Raw genomic sequence first — 22,902 nt, 5'->3', positions numbered from 1 at the left:
GAGGAATTTGGATTCATCACCCATTAGGCTCCATTTTTGGTGTGGAGGGAAGATAATACTGCCTGGTTAATAGTGGGGATGGTCTTTCTCCTAGCCTGGAGAGAGGGGAAAACAGGCACGCTTGTTGAGGGTCTCTTGAGAGCAAATTTGCAGGGCTCCTGGAAATTTCAGAGCTCTGAGAACCTAAACAAATGGGGAAGATGAGGGAACGTCTCCCTGCCTATGGGGAGAACTCGTCCACTTCACTGCCCTCTTGGTCACTGCTCATCCACTCACAGGAGCTCAAAGGACAGGCCCTGAGTCACATGCAGTATCAGGAGGATGATAGCTTCCCTGAAAGAAGGCTGCAGATACTTACAAAAGGCAATTAGAGCAAATGTTCCTCAACTTCAATGTCCTGCATGATATATCCCTGCCCCTCACTGTCCCCATTATGTTCAGCTACTCTGCTACCTGCTGCCTTGACTCCAGCCACAATGGCCATCTTGACTAGGCTGGCTTTGCTCCCAACTCAAGGTCTCTGTGCTTGCCACGTTGCCTGCCGCCTGCCTAGAACACCACTCCATCTGCCTCTGTCTAATCTCGTTCTCTGTTCACTTTTGTAAATAAAGCAGTCTCTGTGTGGTGCTGGGGCTCCAGCGTGGGAATCCAGGGGTGGTGTAAATGCTCTCCACACCTGAGCAACAGCTCCAGACCTCTCTATTGGCGTTCTTTAAAGTATGCATCAGCAGGTAAAGTCAGCCACATCTTGACTGCCGCCACCATTGGAGGACAAAAGTCGACCTGTGCTTTACAGTGTCCCCAGACCAGTTGAACGCAAATACTCAGCAAAGACTTTTGGGAAGTAAATGGGACAAGGGATGTCTGGTGAGAGCAGGGCTTATTCTGAGGTGAGCAGGGAAGGCTTCTGGGAGAAAGTGACATCTGTCTAGGCTAGTTAGATAGGCTTCAGGACAAGTAGAGTAGCTGCAGAACAACTCAGGGTGCTGGGCCAGTGCCCTGAAAGGTTGCAAAGCCCCGACAAAAGGATGAGGAGGTGAGAAAGAGTTCCCAGGTCTGCCCTTCAGCATAGAATCTGCTAGAATCTCACTGGACAGAGCTCGGGAAAAATGGCAAGTGGAGGGCAATGCGTTGCTGCATTGTGCCACCTTGTGGTCAGAGCCTTGAGATGCAGCACAGGAGCCCATGGCCGGCTCTAAGTCAGGGTGTGTAGCCCAGGCAAACCTTGCCCTTCACCCAGCAGGCAGATAATACTCTACTACTGCAAAATCACTTCCTGGGATAACACGTCTTGTTGAAAGTTTGGGCACCCATCATAACAGCACGTATGGGGCATTCAACAGTCTGGTGACGACAATTCATTTAATCCTTACAGTCCTGGGACTACCAGTGCCCCCCACGTCACAGAGGAAGGTGATGCCTGGAGAGCTCACATGGAGGTGGCAGGACGAGGAAACGGTGAATGGAATTCAGGCCAGGCAGTTGGCTTTGTATCTGCACTTTCTGCAACGCCACACCGAGAGCGACAGAACCAGGCCTGGGGAGCTACATGGAAGGATGGATCGGCAGTTGAGGCACCATGGAACAAGTCCCTGAACATCTCCCAGGAGCCTGGAGCCAGAGGAGCTGCCGAGAAAGTCCGAATAACTCCAAAGCTGAGGATGGTGCGTGATACAGCCTGGAACCTCCAAAGCACCTTGGGGCAGGGTGCCAGGAATGTCATTGTGCCAGGTTTACTCTGCCAGCCCTGTGCAGGGGAGTCTTGTATTGGACCCGAGCGCGGTTGTGTCTCAGTCTTGTTTTCCATTTATGGCTCTGAGCCTCAGTCTGGCTTGAAAAGGTCAGCACATCCCCCACCAGGAAGGGCACTCACTCACCAGGCTGCCAACAGCAGATCCGGAGGACCTGGTGGGGCCATGCTGCAGCCGTCCCCATCTGCCTCTAAGCGTACTGAGAGGGGCCACCCTCAGCCTTCCCCAGCCTTCCCCAGCCTTCCCCAGCCTTCCCCAGCCTTCCCCAGCCTTCCCCAGCCTTCCCCAGCCTTCCCAGCACCCAGGAGTCAGGGGACTGTCCCGGAGTTCCTCTGTCTTCATCTGAAGACCCCCACTACCCACAGAGAATGTTAGCTTAGCTGAGTCTCTAATACAGTTGAAACCCAAGCAACTGAAGACGGATGCTGGATTAGCTGACTACCAGAGGAAGCTGGCGAGGCCGCCTCAGATCAAGACTGGGTAAACTGGCCCACCCTATGCCATTCATACTTTCCCGCCCAGTACAGACAGGACTGGCCTCTGGGAAGATGTGAAAGCTGCTGCCCTGGGCCTCTTGAGACCAGGGTATGAACTTCTGGGCTTCCTTGGAAATCTCACACCACTGCCCCCCTGAGACCCGCAGCAGCCATGCCATGAGATAAGTTGTTATATATGTGTACCAGAGAAGATCTCATGGGCTACCCCAGCTCTGACCCCAGTGTGGAAGGCTTCCTGGAAGAAAGGGGCAGGCTGGTTCACAAATGACTCCACACAGAGGCATTTCTTCAGAGAAATCCAAGTCCCTCCTGGCAGATGGCTGCACAGGGCAGACAGTTATCACATTCTCTGTTAGTGACAGCTCCCCTAGACCTAGGGAAGGACAGTGCCCTTCCCTCTGTGGCTAGCCTTCTCCTTTGGGCGGGGGCGGTGTACTCTGAGGAAGGGCAGCTCTGTGGTGACCGGGGCCTCGGTCCCAGGGCCTGGGCTCAGAAGCTAGCTTCACCTACTATCCTGGGGTACTACCAAGCGCCACTGATGTAGAGGTCACTGGACCCTTCTGTAGAAGACAGGGACAACTCTGCCCTGAGCCCCAGGGGCATCTGTGAGGTATGGCTGAGGAGCTAGAGGAGGCAGAACGCATTTTGTGCTCTTTTCTGTGATAACAACTTCTACAACCTTTCAGAATATGCTGTTCGCACTACAAGGGGACTATACTAAGAGGCCTGAATTTTGGGGGGAACGAAAAAAGATGAGGTATGGTTTTCTGCTTGGCTGGTAGGGACGGCTGGCACACTCTATCCCATTTAAGCACCCAGAGGGACCCTGTCACTCTCAGGAGCTTGGGGCACGGGCCAAGGAAAGGCGGGAATCAGGGTCATGGACCCGAGAAGCATCCCGCCTTCCTGGAAACAGCCACCATGCATACCCACAGCCCAGGGTCAGTCCCAAGACTGTGATTCATGGCGATTCCCACAGACTAAGTGCTGGGCTGATCAATGGATGACTGTGACAATCAGATTACTTGCCACCAGGCTAGTGATGAATGAAAACACAAGCCTGGGCATGGGGGAGGGGCGAAGGAGACCTTTCAGCTCTTCCGGAAGTCTCAGGGCCTGCTTCATCACCAGCACCTCAGAACATAAAGGGGTTTGTGAGGCGGCTGCATGCTAATGACCTGTGAGTACCCTCCTCAAGTCTTGCGGGGCAGGTGGTTTTCTTATTCTAGACTGAGGACTTCTGAAGTCAGGGAAGCCCTTGTCTCTTTCCCTGGTGTGTGTCCATGGCCCAGTGGGGTCAAGAGATGGGAGACAGACTCCTGTTACTGTGGCTTGCTAGAGACTCTGTCTTCCATCTGCCTGCCTTCATGGTCAGGATCTTTCCTTCTCTCCTTTCTCCATTCCCTTTCTTCCTTAGGTCTCGGTTTCTATGTATCTCAGGTTGGCTTGGAACTCAGGATCATCCTGCCTCACCCTCCCTAGAGCGGGGATATCAGCTGTGCCACTTCATGGCGATGCTCGGGACTTTCCTTTGTCCCTAGATGTTCCAGCATCCTCTCTGCTTCCATAGCTGCCTGCCAGAAACCCCAATTCCATTTACACATCTGCTTCTTGGCTTTGGGCCAGTCATCCTATGGTCTATAAAAGCACTCTCCCTTCAAAGCAGACAGCCAGAGCTGGAGGGGAAAATGATTGAAGGATCCTACCTTGGACGGTGACCCTGGCGCTGCAGGACACTTGCCCCAAGGCGTTCTCAGCCAGGCAGGTGTAGGTGCCACGGTCCTCTGGCAGGGCATCCTGGATGTGGAGCTCGGCCATGCCAGCCTCACAGACAGAGCGAGCAAACTTGATGGGCTGCCCTGCAGAGGGAAGCACAGAAGGGCTCAGGCCAGGGAGCACCTGGTGGTGGGACACCAGCCCTGACTCCAGCAGGGACACTGTCATGGCACTGGAGCTGGCCCAAATCCATGGAGGATAAGACCGGACCTGGAAAGACTGTTCAGAGTCACTCTGGAAGAATTTGGCATGCAGGAGGGCAATGACAGACAGCTGGCATTTTGGGATAACCTCCATTCCACACACCTGGAAAGAATTCTGCAGGGCCTTTTGGTGCACAGCCCAGACTCAGGCAGAGTAGACCTCACTTGGCCTGAACATGTGGTCCCCAGCTCTTTTGAGATGGCTCCAGAAATAGGGATTCCATTTCCCATTAGAGATATTGATCAGAGAGCAACACTGCAGAACCCACCCTAATGTTGCAATATGTTCATTTCCTCTGCGCAATAAACTACACTTTAGCATCCAAGGAAAAGATAAACATGCAGAATGAGAATGAGTGGTCCTAGAAGAAACCCTGTTTATATGCAGGTCTAAACAGGCATCGGGTTGTAAGCAGTTAGCATCAGCGCCATCCTTACTACTGCATGCTCGAAAACTGCATCATCCCATAACGAAAGCTTTATTTCTAGGGAAGCAGTCAGTCTTACTACCGAAGAGTCTGGCCTCTAAAGGAATGCGTTCATCTGCTATACAGGCAGCAACTGTCACTTTGTTCTCTTACATCCCCCAGTCCTAGTTTGCACTTTACAAAACTCAGGGTGAGGAGGGAAGGGAGGCAGGCAGTTTAGGAAGAAACAGCCCTCCCCACAGAGCAATGTGTTCTTCTGCACATAACAACACTTCATGTCTCCAGGACAGTTTTGCAAAGAGACTGCCGAGCAAGAGGGAGGAAAGAGAACTTTCCCAATCCATTGCACTCCAGAAAAGGTCTGAGAGGGTGGACAGAAGGAAGGCCGGGGCTGAGACCGCCATTGGAAGGACTGAAAATCCTTTGTTCTTCTTTTTGTAACAGTGACACCCCCAGAAACAGACAAGATCGCCTGACAAAACTGGGAGCATGGGGGTGGGGGGATAGGGAGGGCAGAAGGGGAAGACGGTGGGAGAGGGAGGGAGGAGAACTTGAGGGAATGGGATAGTTGAGATGGAGGAAGGACAGAGAGGAGAGCAAAAAAAAGAGATACTTTGATTGAGGAAGCCATTATGGGGCTAGTAAGAAACCTGGCACTAGAGAAATTCCCAGGAATGCACAGGATGACCCCAGCTAAGACCCTAAGCAATAGTGGAGAGGGTGCCCGAACTGGCCTTGCCCTGTAGTCAGACTGATGAATATCTTAAATATCACCATAGAACCTTCATCCAGAAACTAATGGAAACAGAGGCAGAGACCTGCATCGGAGCACTGGACTGAGCTCCCAAAGTCCAGTTGAAGAGTGGGAGGAGTGAGAATATGAGCAAAGAGGTCAAGACTATGATGGGTTCACCCACTGAAATAGTTTACCTGAGCTAATGGGAGCTCACCAACACCAGTCAGACAGGGAAGGAACCAACATAGGTCCAAACTAGTCCCTCTGAATGTGGTTGACAGTTGCATGGCTGGGCCAGACTGCAGGGATACTGGCAGTGGCACCAGGATTTATCACTAATGCATGTACTTGCTTTTTGGGACCTATTCTCTTTGGATGGATACCTTGCACAGCATAGATATAGTAGGGAGGGTCTTGTACCTTCCCCCAAAGCAATGTGCCTTACCCTCTCTGGGGAGTAGATGGGGGTGGGGGATAGGTAGAGGGGATGGGAGGAGGAGAGGGAGTGGGAACTGGGATTGGTATGTAAAATTTAAAAAGATAGTTTGTTTTCTTTAAAAAAAAATAGCTTGAGTATCAAAAAAAAAAAAAAGCAATAATGATACCCCTAGAATCTGAGGTCACCAGCATGCTCCCTGACTGTCCTCAGCCGGTCTCCTCTGTCCCAACATTCGTGACAAGCACTGTAAGAGCTTGTCTTTTACTGATGTAGAATTCCTGACTCCTTTGGGTCCCACAAGCAGGGATGGAGCCCCAGAAAGAAGCTGCTGGCTCAGAATACATCATGACTGAGAACTAAGAAACTCTCAATTTGGAGGGCTGGTTGGACTAGTTAGCAGCCAAGGAAGGTGAATTTAAGCACGATTGCCCTCTAGTGGGAAAAGTATGGAAAGTCAAGATCTACCCCGCATTCAGTCCTCACAGCTAATAGCAAACCAACTGAACCCATGCTCCAAACCCCACCTGCAACCTGATATATCTAATATAATAATTAATGTGCTATATTAATTATTTAGAATACAACACAATTGCTACAATTTTATTATAATATATTGCATTGACAGATACAATAGTATATAGTAATATGTATTAATTATAAGGTGTACTTATGTATATTACATATTAATTCTTTGAGAATTTCATACAATGCACTTTGGCCATAGTCTTCCCAGCTCCTCCCCCTCACTCCTACCAGTTCCACTCTCACCCCAACCCACAACTTTGTGTTCTCTCTGTTTTGTTTTGTTTGACAAACCCATCAAGTCCAGTCTTTGCTGTTCATCTATTCTTGGGTACAGAGCATGTACAGGTCTCATGTAGGGAACCATGGACTCTGAGAGTTCAAGAACGGAGCGGTCCTGTCATGTCCAGGGATACTGTTCCAGCAACCCTCCCCTACTTCTGCAGTCTTTCTGTCCTATCTCCTGAGGTGGTTTCTATTAGTCATGGCACTAATAGAATATAGATGTCCCACGTGTGGTTGAGTGAATCCCAAATGCACCATTTGCTGCATGTTGACCAGAGAAGAGTTTCTGTTAGCCACTGTTCAGTTTCCAAAAACTTCTCCTATGAGATTCGGTTTTATACAGCTGGCAAACCAAGAACACTATTTAAGTACTATCTGTGTGTGTGTGTGTGTGTGTGTGTGTACCCAAATAAAAAATAATATGATCAAAATATAACATACAAAAGAAAAAGGAAAAAAATGATTTTGAAAAATATGTTGTATATGGCAGATTCGGTTTTATACAGCTGGCAAACCAAGAACACTATTTAAGTACTATCTGTGTGTGTGTGTGTGTTTAAATAAAAAAAAATAAAATTTCATGACACGGGGATATCGTATGAGCTTCTTATTTCAGTGCCCACAAATCTTATGCACACTGTCTGTTGTTTCTGTGCTGCAACATGTACTTGAACAGTTGTAGAGGAGTATGCCCTAAAAACCTAAAAGGACTTACAGACTGCCTCTCTGGAGGAAATGCTCGTTGATCCTTTCTTAGTTCTGCCCATACTGATGGGGTCTTGAAAACAAACAAAACAAAAGTCAAACAGCCTTCCTTAATTATGGAATTATAATTAGCATCATAGAATTGCTAGTTTTCATCCTGGATCCGCCTACCACCCAATAGAAGATCAAATTCTTTGGCCAAGTTCTGATGTGGTTTACCAGGTTGCTCATTTGCATGTTCATTTATTGACTCAACAAATGCTTATGGATGATCTCTTAGGAGTCTAGTCACAAGAAAAGATACCGAAATTGCATGTGTATCTCTGGGCAGGCATCTCATTACCCACTTTGTATAGGTGAACTTAGTGAATCTGTAATAGTCACCTTGCCAGGTTGGATGAGCTAGGTCAGTGAGTAAGCAGCAGACCCAGTTCCCACAGCTTCTCCTTCTGTGCTTCTGAGGTACACATAGCTCAGAATGAGAAGCTAGAACTCAAGTCAGGAGGTCAATGGAGCTGGAGCAGGGGGAACTCACCATTGAGTAGCCAAGTGATCCGGGGAACTGGGGTCCCTCGTACAGAGCACCGCAGGACAAAATCATGGCCCTCAACAACAACACTGTCCTTGAGGACACTGGAGAATGAAGGGGCCATCTGTGCCAAGTCTGACCCTGTGAAGGCAAACAACACAAGGATACTCTCAGACATAGCTCATCCACCTGGTGGTTGACCAGTTATTCCGAGCCTGGTAAGGCAGACACCCTATTATCTTGGGCCCTGGGCTTCCTCAATCACTGGCTATGCCTCGCCTACCTCCATGCTTGGGGAGGAAAAGCATCAGACACCTGCAGTCCACTCAGTACAGCTGACAGGGTGTCTTCCAGGGTTACCAAGCTCCCTAGTGCCAAAGTGACTGACGGCAATGCTGTACACACACTGTGGATGAATTTTCTGCTCTCGGAGAACCGCCTGTGTGTCTTTCAAAGTTCAAAGCCTTTCACACTGTAGATTAAGAAACACTTTAAAACTTGAGGACCTTAATGAAGAGCAACAGGTACAGATGATGCCTTCTAAACCATCCTGGGTATGGTAGCGGAGTCACAGGCAACTCTGATTTCACAGCCACACTTTCTAGACTTTATGATAGGTGGTGCATGAGCAGACACAAGACAGCAATGGTGCTTCTGATCTGGCCCGACATGGAGGAAGGGACCACTGGCCCAAGGGCTGTAGGAACGCACCATCCACACCGTCTCCAGACTCCCTCACTACAGAGATGCTGTTCAGAGTCACTGACAAGATTGTGTTCCACCGACTTGAATTAGAAACACGGTATCTTTGATAAGGCAACCAATGCAAGGAGGGCATTTGGCACAAGCCTTGCCTGCAGAACATTCAAAGAGAGCATTTGCCACTTTTGTCAAATGGAAGCTGTGTGTGGAAACTCTGTTTGGAGGAAGTGGAGTTAGTGTGAAAGAGTAGAGGGGCACAGGAAGAGCTCCCAAGAAGAGATGGGGGAAGAGGAAAGACGGGGTGGGGAGAGGCAGAGTCATCCATGCTGGCTAAGCTCTCTACAGAGGATGGAAGGGGTGGAAGAGATGCATGAGTAAAGGAAAGAGCCTTTCTGCAGTTAGAGGAAAGTGAAGGCTGCTGCGGATGCCAAATCACGTGCACAGCACAGGCTGCGTTTTGGTAAAGTATTTGCCAAGAATGAATGGGACATTTGTAGTCTGGAGAGGTTGCAAGATAGTGGTTACCTTAAGAAGAGAGGGGAACACAATGCACTTCTAGAAGGGGAGAGAAAAACAAAAAAACAAAAAACCAACCTCTGTAATCTACTCCATTAAAGCAGAGAGAATGTCATCATAGAGATTCTAGGTTAAGCTTTCCAGAACTCTGGATATTAACCAAGGCGTGAGAAACCCAAACCGCATCCCCCCGAGCTCAGCTGGATCTTGGGAAGGACAGCAGGCTCTGTGATCTTTCAACTCCCATTCCCTTCATCCCAGCTTTTGGCAGCTTTGAAAACCAGAAGCAACTATGGAACTTGTGAAAATGAACTGTTTGGCAGGGGTTGGGGGGGTGGTCAGAGCTCCTGAGAACCACAGGCCCAAGAGAATCATCATCCCTGCCTGGTTCCAGCAGCTCCTTCGGCTCCACCTCCAGCACTGTCTGCTTTGACCTGACTCAGAGCTTGGTCTATGCGAACCACTTTATCCCCAAGGTATTTGTGAAAAAGCAATTATTTAACATCACTGCTACTGAGGCAGCACTATCAGCTGGGACTAGTAAGAGTCTGAATAATAAAAACTTACGAGGGAAAACTGGGAAAAGGCCCATGGCTATCAAACCCCGACATATTCTCAGCATACACAAAGCTCTGTCTCTGCTCAAGTCAGACCTGAGAGGCCCTGCTTTCATCTCTGACTGGTCTGGGGACTCCGTGCTAGCGGGGAATAACGGCTAAGTTGAGCTGTGAACTTTCAGCAGTAGAATGAAGATTTACTAAAACACATGCAGAATCCCTCATCAAAGACTGGAAGACACATTGGTCCAAGGCATTTCCTTAACTTTATCTGTACGCAAGATGATGAAATGGAGATGATGTTGGACACATGGTAAGTATTCTGGTGCTACCGATGTCCCCAAGGTGCCCATGCTTTGGGTCCTCAGCTTTCTGGGCTATGGTGGACCCTATAGGTGGGGTCTAGTGGAAGGAAGTTCAGTCACTGGGGAGTGTCCTTTTGGAGGATATTGGAATTCTGCTCAGTCATCTTTTGCTTTACTCCCTGGTTTCTATGAGGTGGGGAGCCTCCTCCATCACATATTCCCTGGTAAGCTTTGTCACCACAGGACCAAAAGCAGCGGAGTTAGTCGACCATGGACCGTCAGCCAAATAACCTTTGACCCTTTAGGTCAATTATGTCAGGAATTTGATCACAGGACAGAAAGCTAACATAGCCAGACTTTGCAGGATAGGAGGAAACATTAAAGATCATACGTTTAATAAAGGACTTATATCCCAAATATATAAAGAACTCTTAAAACTCTGCGACAACAAAAAATTGACCCAATTAAAAAAAATGGGCAAAGGTGTTTCAGTAGATTTTGGCAACACACACACACACACCCCACAAACAACTAAAAAGCACATGACATATACTCAGAGTTAATCATTTGATGAAAGCAAGTAAGAATCCCAGAGAGACAGCTATAGACAAGTAAGATATGGAAGGTAACTGCTGGTGTGTGGGGAAACTGGAACACTTGTGCATTGCTGCTGGAGCAAAACGGTGATGCTACTGCAGAAAACGGTCTGCTGCTTCCTCAAAGGGAAACACAGCATCAAGTCATGACTCAACAATTCCACAGGCATTAGAAAGCCTTGTACACAATGGTCACAGAGACAGCCCCACCCCTGGAAGAGCTAATGGCTGCTGAGGGAGGGAGAGACAGTTTTCTCTGGACAAGAACCTCCTGATAGATTTCTCAGTCCTAAGTAGTCATCCTTAAACACATATGCCTACAGGTAATACTAACTGGACTAAGTAAGTGTGAGTGTGTGCATGTGTGTGTCTGTGTGTGTCTGTGTGTATACACAGTAATAATTATAAAAGAATATGTCATGAATTAGAGGAGTGATGCGGTACATGGGAGGAGTTGGAGCAGAAGAGGGTGAAGTATAAATGTGTAAATGCAGTGAACTCATGTAAGAAATCTTTAAAAATTAAAGTAAAACCCTGGCGGTGGTGGCGCACGCCTTTAATCCCAGCACTCGGGAGGCAGAGGCAGGCGGATCTCTGTGAGTTCTAGGCCAGACTGGTCTACAGAGCTAGTGCCAGGACAGACTCCAAAGCTACAGAGAAACCCTGTCTCAAAAAACAAAAAACAAAAAAAAAAAAATTAAAGTAAAAAATGCTTAGAAAGCAGAAGCACACTGAACACTCATCTTCTGATGATGAAACAAACACAACAAGTTGATGTAGACAATAGAATGTTATTTATTCAGCTATAAAGGTAATAAAGTGCTGGCTTCAACCAAGACAAAACTTGGAAACATTCTTCTAAGATAAAGAAATCGTTCACACGTTATAATTCCACTGATACAAAATGTTCAGAATAGACAAATCCATAGAGATATAAAATAGATAATGGGCACTGGGGCTGAAGCTGGGGCCAAGGGAACAAGGGAACAAGGGATGATGGTAGGGTTTTGGTGAAATTGTCTAAATTTAGATGGTGGCAATAGACATACAATTCTGTGAATGTGTTAAAATCAGTTGAATTCCAAACTTCCAAGGGTGACTTTTATGTTACATGAATTATGTCACAAATTGCCTACCACACAAACCAACAACAATAACAACAAAATGATAGGGAGCTGGTAAGCAACAAGCTACCCCAAGATGGAAATAAAAAAAGAATGTTTCCTCTAAGATGTAGACAAATTCACAGCAGACAAAACCAGAGAAGAATCTAGGCTCTCCAGACATCCCGTTCACCTTTGGTAGCCCTGAAGACACACATCTACCCATAACAAGACGTGGAGCCTGGACCAGCTGACAAAGCAAGAGCTCCTGACATCACTACCCACAGGTACTCCATCTCTTGAAGGAAGAGATAACGTTCTTTGTAAATAAATTCACCAGCACAGTAACATCTCAGTAAAGAGGTAAGCAAAGGAGCTGGAGAGATGGCTCAGCAGTCAGGAGCACTGGCAGCTCTTCCAGAGGACCAGGTTCAGTTCCCAGTACCTATGGCAGATGGCTCACTGCATGTAAATCTAGCTCCTGAGGCTCCTGACACCCTTTTCTACTGAGTTATTTCCTGGGGAGACTTTCAGACATACCCAAAAGCAGACAGTAGTGTAGTGAATCCCTGTGTAGATGTCACTCACTTCCACTTTCCTAGACCAATATTGTTTTCTGAACATTCTTGCCTAGGCTTCCCAAATGTGAAGTATTTTTAGGGCAAATACAAAAAATCATATATGCTTCACTAGAGAATAAGTTAAGAATAAATATGGAGACGTTCATCACAACCTTAAATAGCGCCGTCTGTCTAATATCTTGTCAATGTCTACATTTTTCTGATCTCTCACAAAAACTTTTAAATATTGTTTCAGTCAGAATTGTACTAAGTCTACAAACTATCAATAGATATTATTTATAACTTAATTTAAATATTTTGTACCTTGTCTCTGTGTTTCTCTCCCTCCCTCTCTTCTTCCCCCCCCCCTTTCTACTTATAATCCACTTGTTAAAATAACCTGGCAAAGGTTGTTGGTGTATTCTACTTGGTGATTCTACTCCTGGGGTTTCATTTAATAGATTTATCAATGGTTTGACATGGACCTAGGGCCCACAATCATGCATTATGTATTTAAAAGGGAAATTTTAAAAATTAAATCTACTTAGTGTGTGTGGATGTCTGTGTGCATGTGTACGCATGTATAGTGCACAGGGCATAGCAAGGATGTGGAGTCAGGGAACAACGGTGGGAGTTGCTTCTCTCCTCCCACAGTGTGTGTCCCGGGGATTGAACTCAGGTCATCAGCCTTGGCAACAAGCTTCTTTTCCCACTGAGTCCTCTCACCAGCCCAAGGGATAAATTTTATAGAAAACCAAATGGAAACGTAGACTGACTGACTGCCTCCCTCCCTCTTCTTTGTTCTGGGGTCAGAGATCAAAACCCAGAACTCATGCAAGCTACACATGCACTCTACAGCTGAGCTGCCTGTTCAGGACAATTCATCATGGCTTCTCTGTAACAGCGGAAAAACAACAACAACAGAAACAGTCAGCACAATGATGCCAAATTATCCATGTCCACTCTCACAATAGCACATGGCTACTAAACATCATGCCTTCAAAAGTATTAAACGGTATAGAAAGAGGTTTGCGTTACATGAGTAAATTAGGATTGAGAGCAGGACTCGGACAAGCGCAAAGCTGATTTTGTTTAAAAGGCTTTAAAATATTTATTTTGGAGCCAGAAGATAATATATGGTTTAAATCCTGCACAATGAACACAGATTGCTTCTATAAACAGACGCTAAACAAGCATAAAGGCGTGGCACCCATGGTCTGGTGGTTCTTTAAGCCTGTGTATTAAGCCTGTGAATGCTCCATCTCTGTGGTTAGAGCTGACTCACGGCACTGCTCGGACAGCCGAGGAACCTAAAAAAGTATAGCTGTCAACTGGCCTTGGCAGGGACCGGGGAATGTCTGTGTTGAGGGGACTCTGCAGTGAACATCTGATTAAGAATGGGGGGTGTGAGCAGTGACTTTTCCCTTGGCCTGTAGGTCAGGGTGACAGCTGCCAACTAGGGTGTGGAGCTGTAGGACCTGAACTACCTGAGGCATGCAATGACCTATGAGAGTCACCACACCAAGAATCCACTCGAGATGTACTCACGGTTCACCAGGAGGGTCCAACTGCAGGACACATGGCCAAGGCTATTGGATGCTGTGCAGCTGTATCGCCCACTGTCCCTCATCCGGGCTCTCCGCAGGCAGAGGTAATGGGATGCCCCATCTTCGTAAATCTCAACGACACCTTCTTGTCTCTTCACAGGGATGCCTTCCAGGAACCAGGACACTTCAGGCTTTGGTATCCCTGAAACTACAGAGCCGTGCATGGAACATGTGCCCTCAGGGAGCACTGCATGCTTCTAGGGTGGGGTGGGGAGAGACTGACAGGAGGAAGGACTCAGGCTGCGCAGGAACTGATTCCCTACTTCCAAGTCTGCCTCTTTTCCTGGGATCCTGCACTCACTGAGTAAATGTCCTGTGAGAGACAGGGTCTTGAGGTGGGGGACAGCAGGTGGGGGTAATGAGCCAGTTCTCCAGGGGAGACAGGGACAGAAAAAGGACAAAGAAGAAGGGGCTTGCAGTATGTTTGTGGTGATGGATATGCTTAGTTAGAGCACAGGACCAATGCTCTATTCCATAAGGAGTAATGGGCCACTCTGAGGGTTTTAGAGACCGGGCACCTCCTAAAGAGAAGACCCAGAAAAGTAATGTTCCAAGAGACTAGTTTAAGGTGATGCACAGACACAGAGGCGCAAACTGATGTGCTGAAGGAAGGGAGTGGCCGTCCCGGGGCTACATTTTGGGAGCCGGCACCAAAGCTTCTCTACTCACCCTCACAGACGAACTTGACTGTCTGATCTTCGGTGACTTCTCGGCTTTGGGGCTGACTCTCAAATCTGGGGAATGATGACTCCCTGTGGCTCTCTAGGGGGATGTTCCTGGTGACAAGCTTCCCAATTGGGCCTCCCGGGCCACACTGTCTGCTAGGGAGCGTGGCTTGCTGAGGGGCAGCCAGGCTTTTCCTCTCTTCCCCAGAAGGAGAGAAGGCCCGGAGGCCTGGCACTCTGGCTTCTGGCTGGACTTTGGTAGCCTGCAGGGTGATGGTGCTGGATGTCTTCTGCAAGACTGAGGACTGCAGGGCCTTTCTGGGAGCCTCCTCACACAGCTTCAGCTTGGGCTCCTGCGGTGAGTTCAGGTGGCTGTTTGTGGCCCAGGCTGCGGAGACACTCCTCTGGGGGCTTGAGCAGTTCTTACTTTCGGCCACAGTCTCTGGGTCGTTGGAGATTCCATTGGTCACCTCCTTCCTGGTGTCTGGACTGGGGGCTTTGGCTCCTCTCAAAAATGACCTGTATAACGATGAGAGCCAGGAGGGGAGAAGGGACACGGTGGTCAACGGGGTTTCTTGTAAATGTCACCATGGTACAGATGCCAAGTATCACAAAGCCCACAGATGAAGGCTAAAGCAAAGTATTACAGCTTGTTCCGCATCACATCAGAGCTTAGGGGCCGTCCTTGACCCTCCCTGTCCTTTGCTTCCACCCGTAGCCCTGTGCATTGATACATCTCTCTTCCCTGGGGCTCTGGAGCTCAAACTGATCATCTTCCCTTGCTCACAAAGGCCCTCTCTGATCCAATCCTAAGTAGCCAGGGCAGTCAGCCTTTTAAAGACATAAATTACATTGTATCACTTGAAGCTCAAGGAGGTTTCAGCTTCCCGTTCTATTAAGGACAAAGCCGAGCATTACAGTGGCACTGAGTACTACTGCCTCTTGCTGCACAAGCCACTACCACAGACCACCATGCTAGAGCCACGAGAGGGTTATTGGGGCCCCACAGGGAGTTTTCCTTAGGGTGTGTCCTCCCGAGCTTTCATCACCTGCTTCTGCTACACTTCCCGGGTCTCCTCCCGAGCTTTCATCACCTGCTTCTGCTACACTTCCCGGGTCTGAGTTCAAACGTGGACATTTCAGAAAGGGCCTTCTCGACCCAGGAGTGAAATTGGTATCCGTCTGTCCTTCTTCACAGAGAGCACAGCTGTCATTTCACAAGCGAGGCAGTGAGAGCCCTTCTCTACAGTGGGTGGTCTGTTCTCCCATGTCCTGACATCCATACTGTGCCTCACATCCACAAGGGAAGAAAGCAACCACAACTGTGCCCCAAAGGACCAGTGGATAGCAGGGAAGTAACCCTCAGTGGGGCTAGCTTTGGAAGACACCGAGGGGATACTGAGGCACCGAGTGCTCCGAGAATTTCCACCCTGACAGCAAATTACCACAGGAGGACAAAGCAAAGCACCCCAGATAAAGCGACCCCAAGCCAATCCTCGCTTCCTGCACAATGCCTTGAAAATTCTGAGCATTTCCCCTGCTATTGCTATGTGGGGTATTTTAAGATGGAAAAAAGTAACCATTATGAAGAAAAGACATACCTGGTGGCACTGTCCAAACCTGGAAGAGGGCAGAAAGACAGTGGATTACTTTCCACGCCAAGCAGAGACAATGCCAAGGTGACACTGTTTCCATTTACTAAAAAGCTCCCCTGCGTGGGGCCTGGAGTGGGCTGAGGAATCTTTTTCACACTAGAATTATTTCCTGGCTTTTCCAACAGCAGCTGGGGCCTGAGGGCCTGGACTCCCTTCCTCCTCTCCAGCCAGAGGGAAGCATAATCATGAAGGCAAACCAAAGAACAAACCCTCCAATGAAGGTGCCAAAAGGGTGCTTTCACAGTTACCTTCAGCCTTTAAGACCACACCCAACCCAAAAAAGTCCATTTTGGGCAGATAGATACTTTAAAAACATACAAAGTAAGTGACATTTTAGTCTTCCAGGAAGTATAAATATACTCTTTTCTTACCAAGTCTATCTCATGCTTTTTAAATGTTATCATGGACAATTCCAAAGCATATCCCAGTAGAAAGGTGGACATCACAAGACCTGAACGTCATCAGCATGGTAAGGAAAGAGCATCTTACCAATCCTGTCAGTCTCCTTTTGTCTTATTCTGTTTGTTTGTTTTTGAATACATTCAAACAACCCCCAGCAGTGTATACTTTTGTCATCAAGTATATTAAGAGGGAGAAGTTGGAAATGTAAGGGTATGGAAAATTAAGGATGGGTGGCTCAACCTTGCTGCAGAGGCCTGCCCCAGGTCCTGACTCATAGGGAGTGGCCAAGTTCCATCCTTGCAACAGGACTGGGGTTTCTTGTTTTTAACTGTATCTGGTGGGACAGAAATACCAGTGTACGTGATACACAGAATGTGTCAGGGTGGTTCCGTGAAACCTGTTTCAGTTAAATATGTTTATATACACAAGTTTCTGTGAACTGCCGAAACATTTAAATCAAAATAAAGAGATGTTAAGTAGATAATAGATAGGTAGATAGATAGATACATACATAGATAGATTGATAGACAGACAGAGCAAGAAGGCATAGTTTCTCAGGAAAGGAAGGAGATACAAAAGGGAAAACTCATAGGCAGAAGTGGGGAAGAGAGGAGGAGGAAGGTGATGAGGTCACTTCCCCTTCTGATTTCAGTAACCAGTGAGATCTGTGAGCACTGAAGTTTGCCAGACTCCTCCCAATGCACATGCTCAAGTTTCCCCAGGCTGAACTTGGGAAAGGCAAGAGAACCATCAGCAGGCTATTCAGAGAGGCTGACACGGAAGAACTGACATGCACTGAGCATGAAAGCGAGGAGGGAAGCTATTGCTGACATGTCCAATCTGGTGAGGAGGATCCTGGGTAGAAAAAGTTACGTTGAGGGAGGATCTTGTCAGGTCTAAGAAACTCAGGATAAATGGCCCAGGTGCCTACTAGCACACCAAAGAGCATACTGGCCTCCAGGCTCACTCAGCACCTCTCAGCTCCGCCCCACACACCCTGGCCCTATCCTAGATCTCTGGAGCTCATGAGCTTCCCTTCCCCTAGCTTCTCATTCCTGTACAACCCTGCCGTTTTGACCATGCACACTCTTGGTCCTCTCTCTTGGTCTCCTTTGCTCCTTCTGTCTTCTCTTCCACTCTCACTTTCCCCATCTCATGGCCTGGTTTCATCTACTGATCATGCTCAGCTTACTACTTTCTCCACTCTAGACTTTTCCAGATGCCTCGGGCCGTATTCTCCCTCATATCTACAATGAAAACCTGCTGTAGGAAGTATTACGGCTTGTATTTACCCACCTACTGGAGCGTGGCCTCTTATACTATTTACGGGAAAGCCGAACATGCAGGTGTGCGCCCCTTCTCGCTTGTTCCCCTTGGTCTGTTCCTGCTGGTTGCTCTTTTGGATCGCGTGATTCAATTGGTCAAGCGGAGGATTCTGATTTGTGAGTTTACCCCTTAATAAATGACTATCGATTTCTTGATTCTGAGCTAGTGTGGGATTTCTTTTAAGCGTCCAACTGCCATAACAAAAAAAACCCTCAACCATGCCATGGAGCGGTCACATTGCCAGTGTTTACACACATCTGATTTGAGGGAAACATGGACCGGTTAAAGCTCAGGCAGGAATGACAGCAGAGCATTGGCAGCACCTCCTTCCCCAACAGTAAGAGATATGAAAAGCTACCTGAGTTAGGAAAAGGACAGAAGACACAGGAGCAGGGCCGAGTTCGGGACACAGATGAAGGAGATAGACAGCTCAGAGTATCTTCCTCTGGGCCTGGTCTGTGCTGCTAGCCCATCCCTTTTCCTCTAAAGACGCACAGTTGTCTAAGTGTGTCACACGAATATCCACGAGAGAGATAAGGAAGAGCTTCCTCTAGGAGGGTCCCTCTGCATCAGCCACCCACCCGATACCTGGGATGGAGAGCTCGGCTGACATGGAGGCTTTCCCTGACCCATTCACCGCCATGCACGTGTATGTGCCCAGGTCATCCTGAGTGACCTCATGGATTTCCAGGATCTGCATACCATTCTTCTCTGACATAGATAGGCGGGCACTTGGCTGCAATGGGACATTTCCCTATAAGTAGCAAGAAGGGAACTTGGTTACAGGAGCCTGCTCTCTTTTTGACCCAGTTATCCTGCCTTCCGCCCTTCCTACGGGGTGGACACCAGGGCTTGATTGATGATTGGTGTTGAAGGGCCCCACCCACTATGCATGGGTCAGGCTGTCCCGGGGTAGGTGGTCCTGGTGTGTATGAAACACGGAACTAAACAAGCTAGAAAGAGCAAGGCAGTTATCAGCATTCTGCCATGACTTATGACTTGGCTCCTGTCCTCAGGTTCCTGCTCTGACTTCTTCTGGTGATGTGGAAGCTGAAGTCAAATAAAATCTTCACCCTGCTTTGGTCACAGTGTTTAACACAGCAACAGAAAAGACGACTAAGCCAACACCTACTTGAGCACTCGGGCTTGGAGCCAACGTGTGGAAACAGCCTCAAAAGACCTGCGTTTCTCTGAAGGAGGGGATATGAGAAGGCTTTCTATATGGTCCCCCTTCAGCTTGTCTTTGCTGCCCTTTCTTTCTGCGGATGAGCTCGGAAGAACCAAGATGGAGGTAAAAGGAGTCCTGTCACTCATTTCACTCAAGATTTCCTTCTCTGAAAAAAAAAAATCTACTCTCTCTCTAGTCTTGACCCCACCTGCTCCTGACATTTTTAATGTCCTGTTCTGTCCCCATCTTTCTCAGCGCCTGGCACCGCTAGCTCCTCTGCCTCTCGTTCACGTGGCCCAGTTCTGAACCGTTGGTAAAGCACTTCCACATGGAAGTTAGCTACAGCCACTAGCTCCTCGAGGCATTATTCCGACATCAGAGATAAGGAGACCGGGTTCCAAGAGTTAGGGGACTTGTCTAGCATCATGAACCATAGAGCTGTTGCCTGAAAACCACCACCCCAATTCAGAGTCTCTCTCTTGAGATGCCTGGTCTGTCTTTACACAACGGCTTTACGCTGTTTTGTGATAGCAGGGGAGCAACGGAATAGAAGTGTCCCTATCACACCTACTGGGAGCTTTGGGGAGACGCCTGGGACTGAACAAAAAGAACCAACCAGAAAGCCAGATTCCCACTAGTCTGGCCAGGGTCAGAGTGTGGGCAGACAAAACGTTACCTTGAGCCAGGTGACCTGCGGTGGAGGCCGGCCAGTGACCTTGCAGGAGAATCGTCCCATCTGCCCTTCTTTGACCACAGCTCGGCCCAACTTCGTGGCAAACTTAGGTGGGCACTCGCCCCAGATGCTAGGACGGGTCTCCCCTGCTGGAGATGAAAATCTGTCCCCAGAAAGAAATCAGCAGAAAACCCAGGCTTAGGGTAGCTATTCGATTCTTCCCCTCCTTCCTAAGTGGTTAAAATCGTGGCCGGAAATCATTCAAGGGTTGTTTTCCCAACTCTGTGCCTCAAATGTGTAATCTTGTCTCCTCGGGTAATCGGTGGCACTAGAATATATCACCTCCAACACATGGAAATGAAGCCATGTGGCATTTACTGGTCTCCCTCAATCCTGAGTTCTACTGAGGTTCCTCTGCTTGGGCCCAGCATTCTGTCTAGGTGCAGAAGCTCCAGGAGATGGAGCTGCACAACAGAAGAAGCTCCTCGAAGAGAACATGAGAGCTCTAGTTTGTTCAAGAACATGGGCACTGAACGTCCCTTTGTTGAGCAATAAGGTTGGGGGAGCCACTGAGACCTGGGACTTGTCTGTGATTGCAGCTCTTATTAATGCTTCTTCTGAGTTTACTCATCTGAATTTCGTATCCATTACTATCTCGATTGTTAGAATCCTCTGAAGGCCTTAGACACAGTCTTGCACTTCCTTAGTATTCAGCAGCTGGGCCAAAGGCCCAGAGGCTGATGGGTCAGAATGATATCCAATGTCCCTCTTGGATACACAAGACTCCTGCACTAGACCTCTGTCAGCCAAGTCAGCAGGGAAAACCAACCCAACCCTTACTCCAGCTTGAACATTTCAGAACTTACCCTGAGGTTTTGGAAACAACAGGCTGACCAGGCTTCTTCATAAAATTCCCTGCAAGTAACAAACACAGAAAAGGCTAAGGAGTCAGGGCCAGGCTGCATCCAGTGTTGGCGAGGAGTCATGCGGATTCAACAACGGGAGAAGCTGGGACAAGGATGGTAGCAGTGAACCTGGATGAGCACGAGCTGACTCACTGGGGACATCAGGCTAGCATTTCACACACACTGGAACATGGACCCCTAGTGATAACTAAATGAATTTAGTTATATACTATTCTTCCATCTTTTAAATTTTTTAAAATTTATTTGTTGTTATTTTGTACGTATGAGAGTTTACTGTTTGCACACATGCTCACATTAGGCACATACCTAGTGCCTGTGGAAGCCAGATGAGGGTGGAACTGGGGTTACAGATGGTTGTGAGCCACCATGTAGGTGCTGTTGTACGGGGCATGTAGAAGATGCTCTGACACCCTGGGTCCTCTGTAAGAACAGTCATTGCTCTTACCTGCTGTGCCATTTCCCCAGCCCTCTTCCTGTATGTTTTCAGTGGGTAAGAAAAATGAAATCACAGAAGCCACGTGTGTAAAGTCAGACCACAGAGTAGTTCAGGAATTCATCAACTCTCCCAAATTCTGGAATAGTTACCTCTTTGTTGAGCTGTGAGGTATTGCTATGGACTCTCTGCTGTCAGAGTTACCTGCAGAGATCCAGCAGCATTCCAGCATAGCCCAGTTAAGTAAGGGAAGGAGATGCCCGTGGACATCTCTTACCATATCTATATTTGCTGGATCTGATGAAGACTTCACTCTTCCACAAAGGGCTGAGCAAATAGCAACAAGCAGAAATGGAACAGGGCTGAGCCACCATGGAGCCACACCTCCCCTCAATCAGCACTACTGCCCCTCACAGCTCTGCCAGTCCTTGGCAAGGCATGATTATCCTGGGCACCCCCAGTTCTAGGGGAGAAGTTAATATAGCCAGTACCACTGAGCCTGGGTGAGCTGCTGACGAACCAGGCAGGAAACAGTTAAACAGCAAACCAAGAGAGACAAAGTGGGGTGCCCTTAGCCAGCTGCTGCAGCTGGGGACATAATATATAATGTGGCCAGGAAATAAGTATGCAGTAACGATTGCACAATAGTGTTGTTTTTGAGTTAGGAGGAGGAGGGGAACTGCACAGTTTTGAGATAGCCATCATGCTGGAAGTTATTCTCTTTCCACCACAAGCTGTGAACACGTATAAAAGCCTCCTTAAACCCTACATGGAAGGCTCAGTCATTCTCATAGGAGCAAGTGTCTGCAATGGGGAACATATAGGGCGATTATTGGAAAATGGTGGATTTCTTCATACTCTCTCGCCTATTTCATTTACATGGTTGCCCAGGAATGAACCCAAGGGTAAAGGCTAAAGGTCACAGCAACCATTTCCCCAGACAGTCCTGTCTTGAGATTTCAGCAGCGCATCAGTGAGATGGGATCAACCACAAACATTTGCAACACGTGCGAGCTGTGACGCCATGCATCAGTGAACACTGTGGATGCATTTTCGCTCAGTATGACCATAGAGCGAGGGGAGTCTGTCATCACATCCTCCAGTCAAGGGTAAAAGAAACTTTAAGCTGATCAAAGCAGAGACGAGATTTGAAAGGACCCAACTGACATGTACAGTTAAGATGCTGGGCCCCTTCCATGCTGTTGGAAGAAGTTCAAACATAAGCGTTATTAACAGCAGTTGTTCGGGGGTGGCGGGGTGCTCAATAACTTTAGCTATATTCTGCTTTCAGTAATAATAGCTCTATTTTTTAAAGATTGATGAATATATATAGTTACAAAAGAGAAACACAATGTAGTCACTCTCTCCCCAGAAAAAGAGAAAGAGAAAATGAACTCTGGCATCCAAACAGGGTGTCAGAGCATCTTCTACATGCCCCGTACAACAGCATCCACCTGCCAGGCTGCTGAGACTCCCACCACATATCATTTACCGCACTTATCAGCGCTACTGATCTTATCAGTGCTACCCATTTGACCTGTATATGGATAAACAAAACGTAGTTTATTCGTGCAATGAAACATTACTCAGGCAGAAAAAGGTATGAAGTACTGACACTGACACCCTAGAGCATGAATGAGCCCTGAAAACTGTGAAGTGAGGAAGCTTATCACAAAGGGCCCATATTTTACACCTTCATTTCTAGGAAACGTTCTCAACAGGCAAATCCACAGGGAAAAGAAAGTGGTCGGCAGGGATCAGGGCCACAAGGAGGAGAGAAATTAGTGAGTATGGATTTCCATTTGTGATAATGATAAAGTTCATGAGCTAGGCAGTG

At 47.9% G+C, this 22,902-nt stretch overlaps 1 protein-coding gene across 2 annotated transcripts in view; it reads right to left on the bottom strand.

Moving 5' to 3' along the window:
- The window catches only part of Mylk (myosin light chain kinase), a 255,864-nt gene that overhangs the window by 102,167 nt on the left and 130,795 nt on the right, over nucleotides 1-22,902 (bottom strand). Inside the window, exons 4-11 of one of the 2 annotated variants that reach the window (XM_026788073.1) lie at nucleotides 20,573-20,621; nucleotides 19,710-19,869; nucleotides 18,454-18,619; nucleotides 16,084-16,102; nucleotides 14,487-15,001; nucleotides 13,759-13,965; nucleotides 7,878-8,012; nucleotides 3,955-4,107 (exon numbers count right to left, since the gene is read on the bottom strand). In XM_026788073.1, the coding sequence (XP_026643874.1) occupies nucleotides 3,955-4,107; nucleotides 7,878-8,012; nucleotides 13,759-13,965; nucleotides 14,487-15,001; nucleotides 16,084-16,102; nucleotides 18,454-18,619; nucleotides 19,710-19,869; nucleotides 20,573-20,621 (1,404 nt within the window). Of the gene's footprint in view, nucleotides 1-3,954; nucleotides 4,108-7,877; nucleotides 8,013-13,758; nucleotides 13,966-14,486; nucleotides 15,002-16,083; nucleotides 16,103-18,453; nucleotides 18,620-19,709; nucleotides 19,870-20,572; nucleotides 20,622-22,902 lie in introns of those variants that run through there. The other variant, XM_013351635.2, reaches the window with a different exon arrangement.

Source organism: Microtus ochrogaster, chromosome 2, assembly GCF_000317375.1.
Source record: "Microtus ochrogaster isolate Prairie Vole_2 chromosome 2, MicOch1.0, whole genome shotgun sequence".
NCBI lineage: Eukaryota > Metazoa > Chordata > Mammalia > Rodentia > Cricetidae > Microtus > Microtus ochrogaster.
Note: the sequence above shows the minus strand (reverse complement) of the source record. Positions and strands in the feature narration are given on the sequence as shown.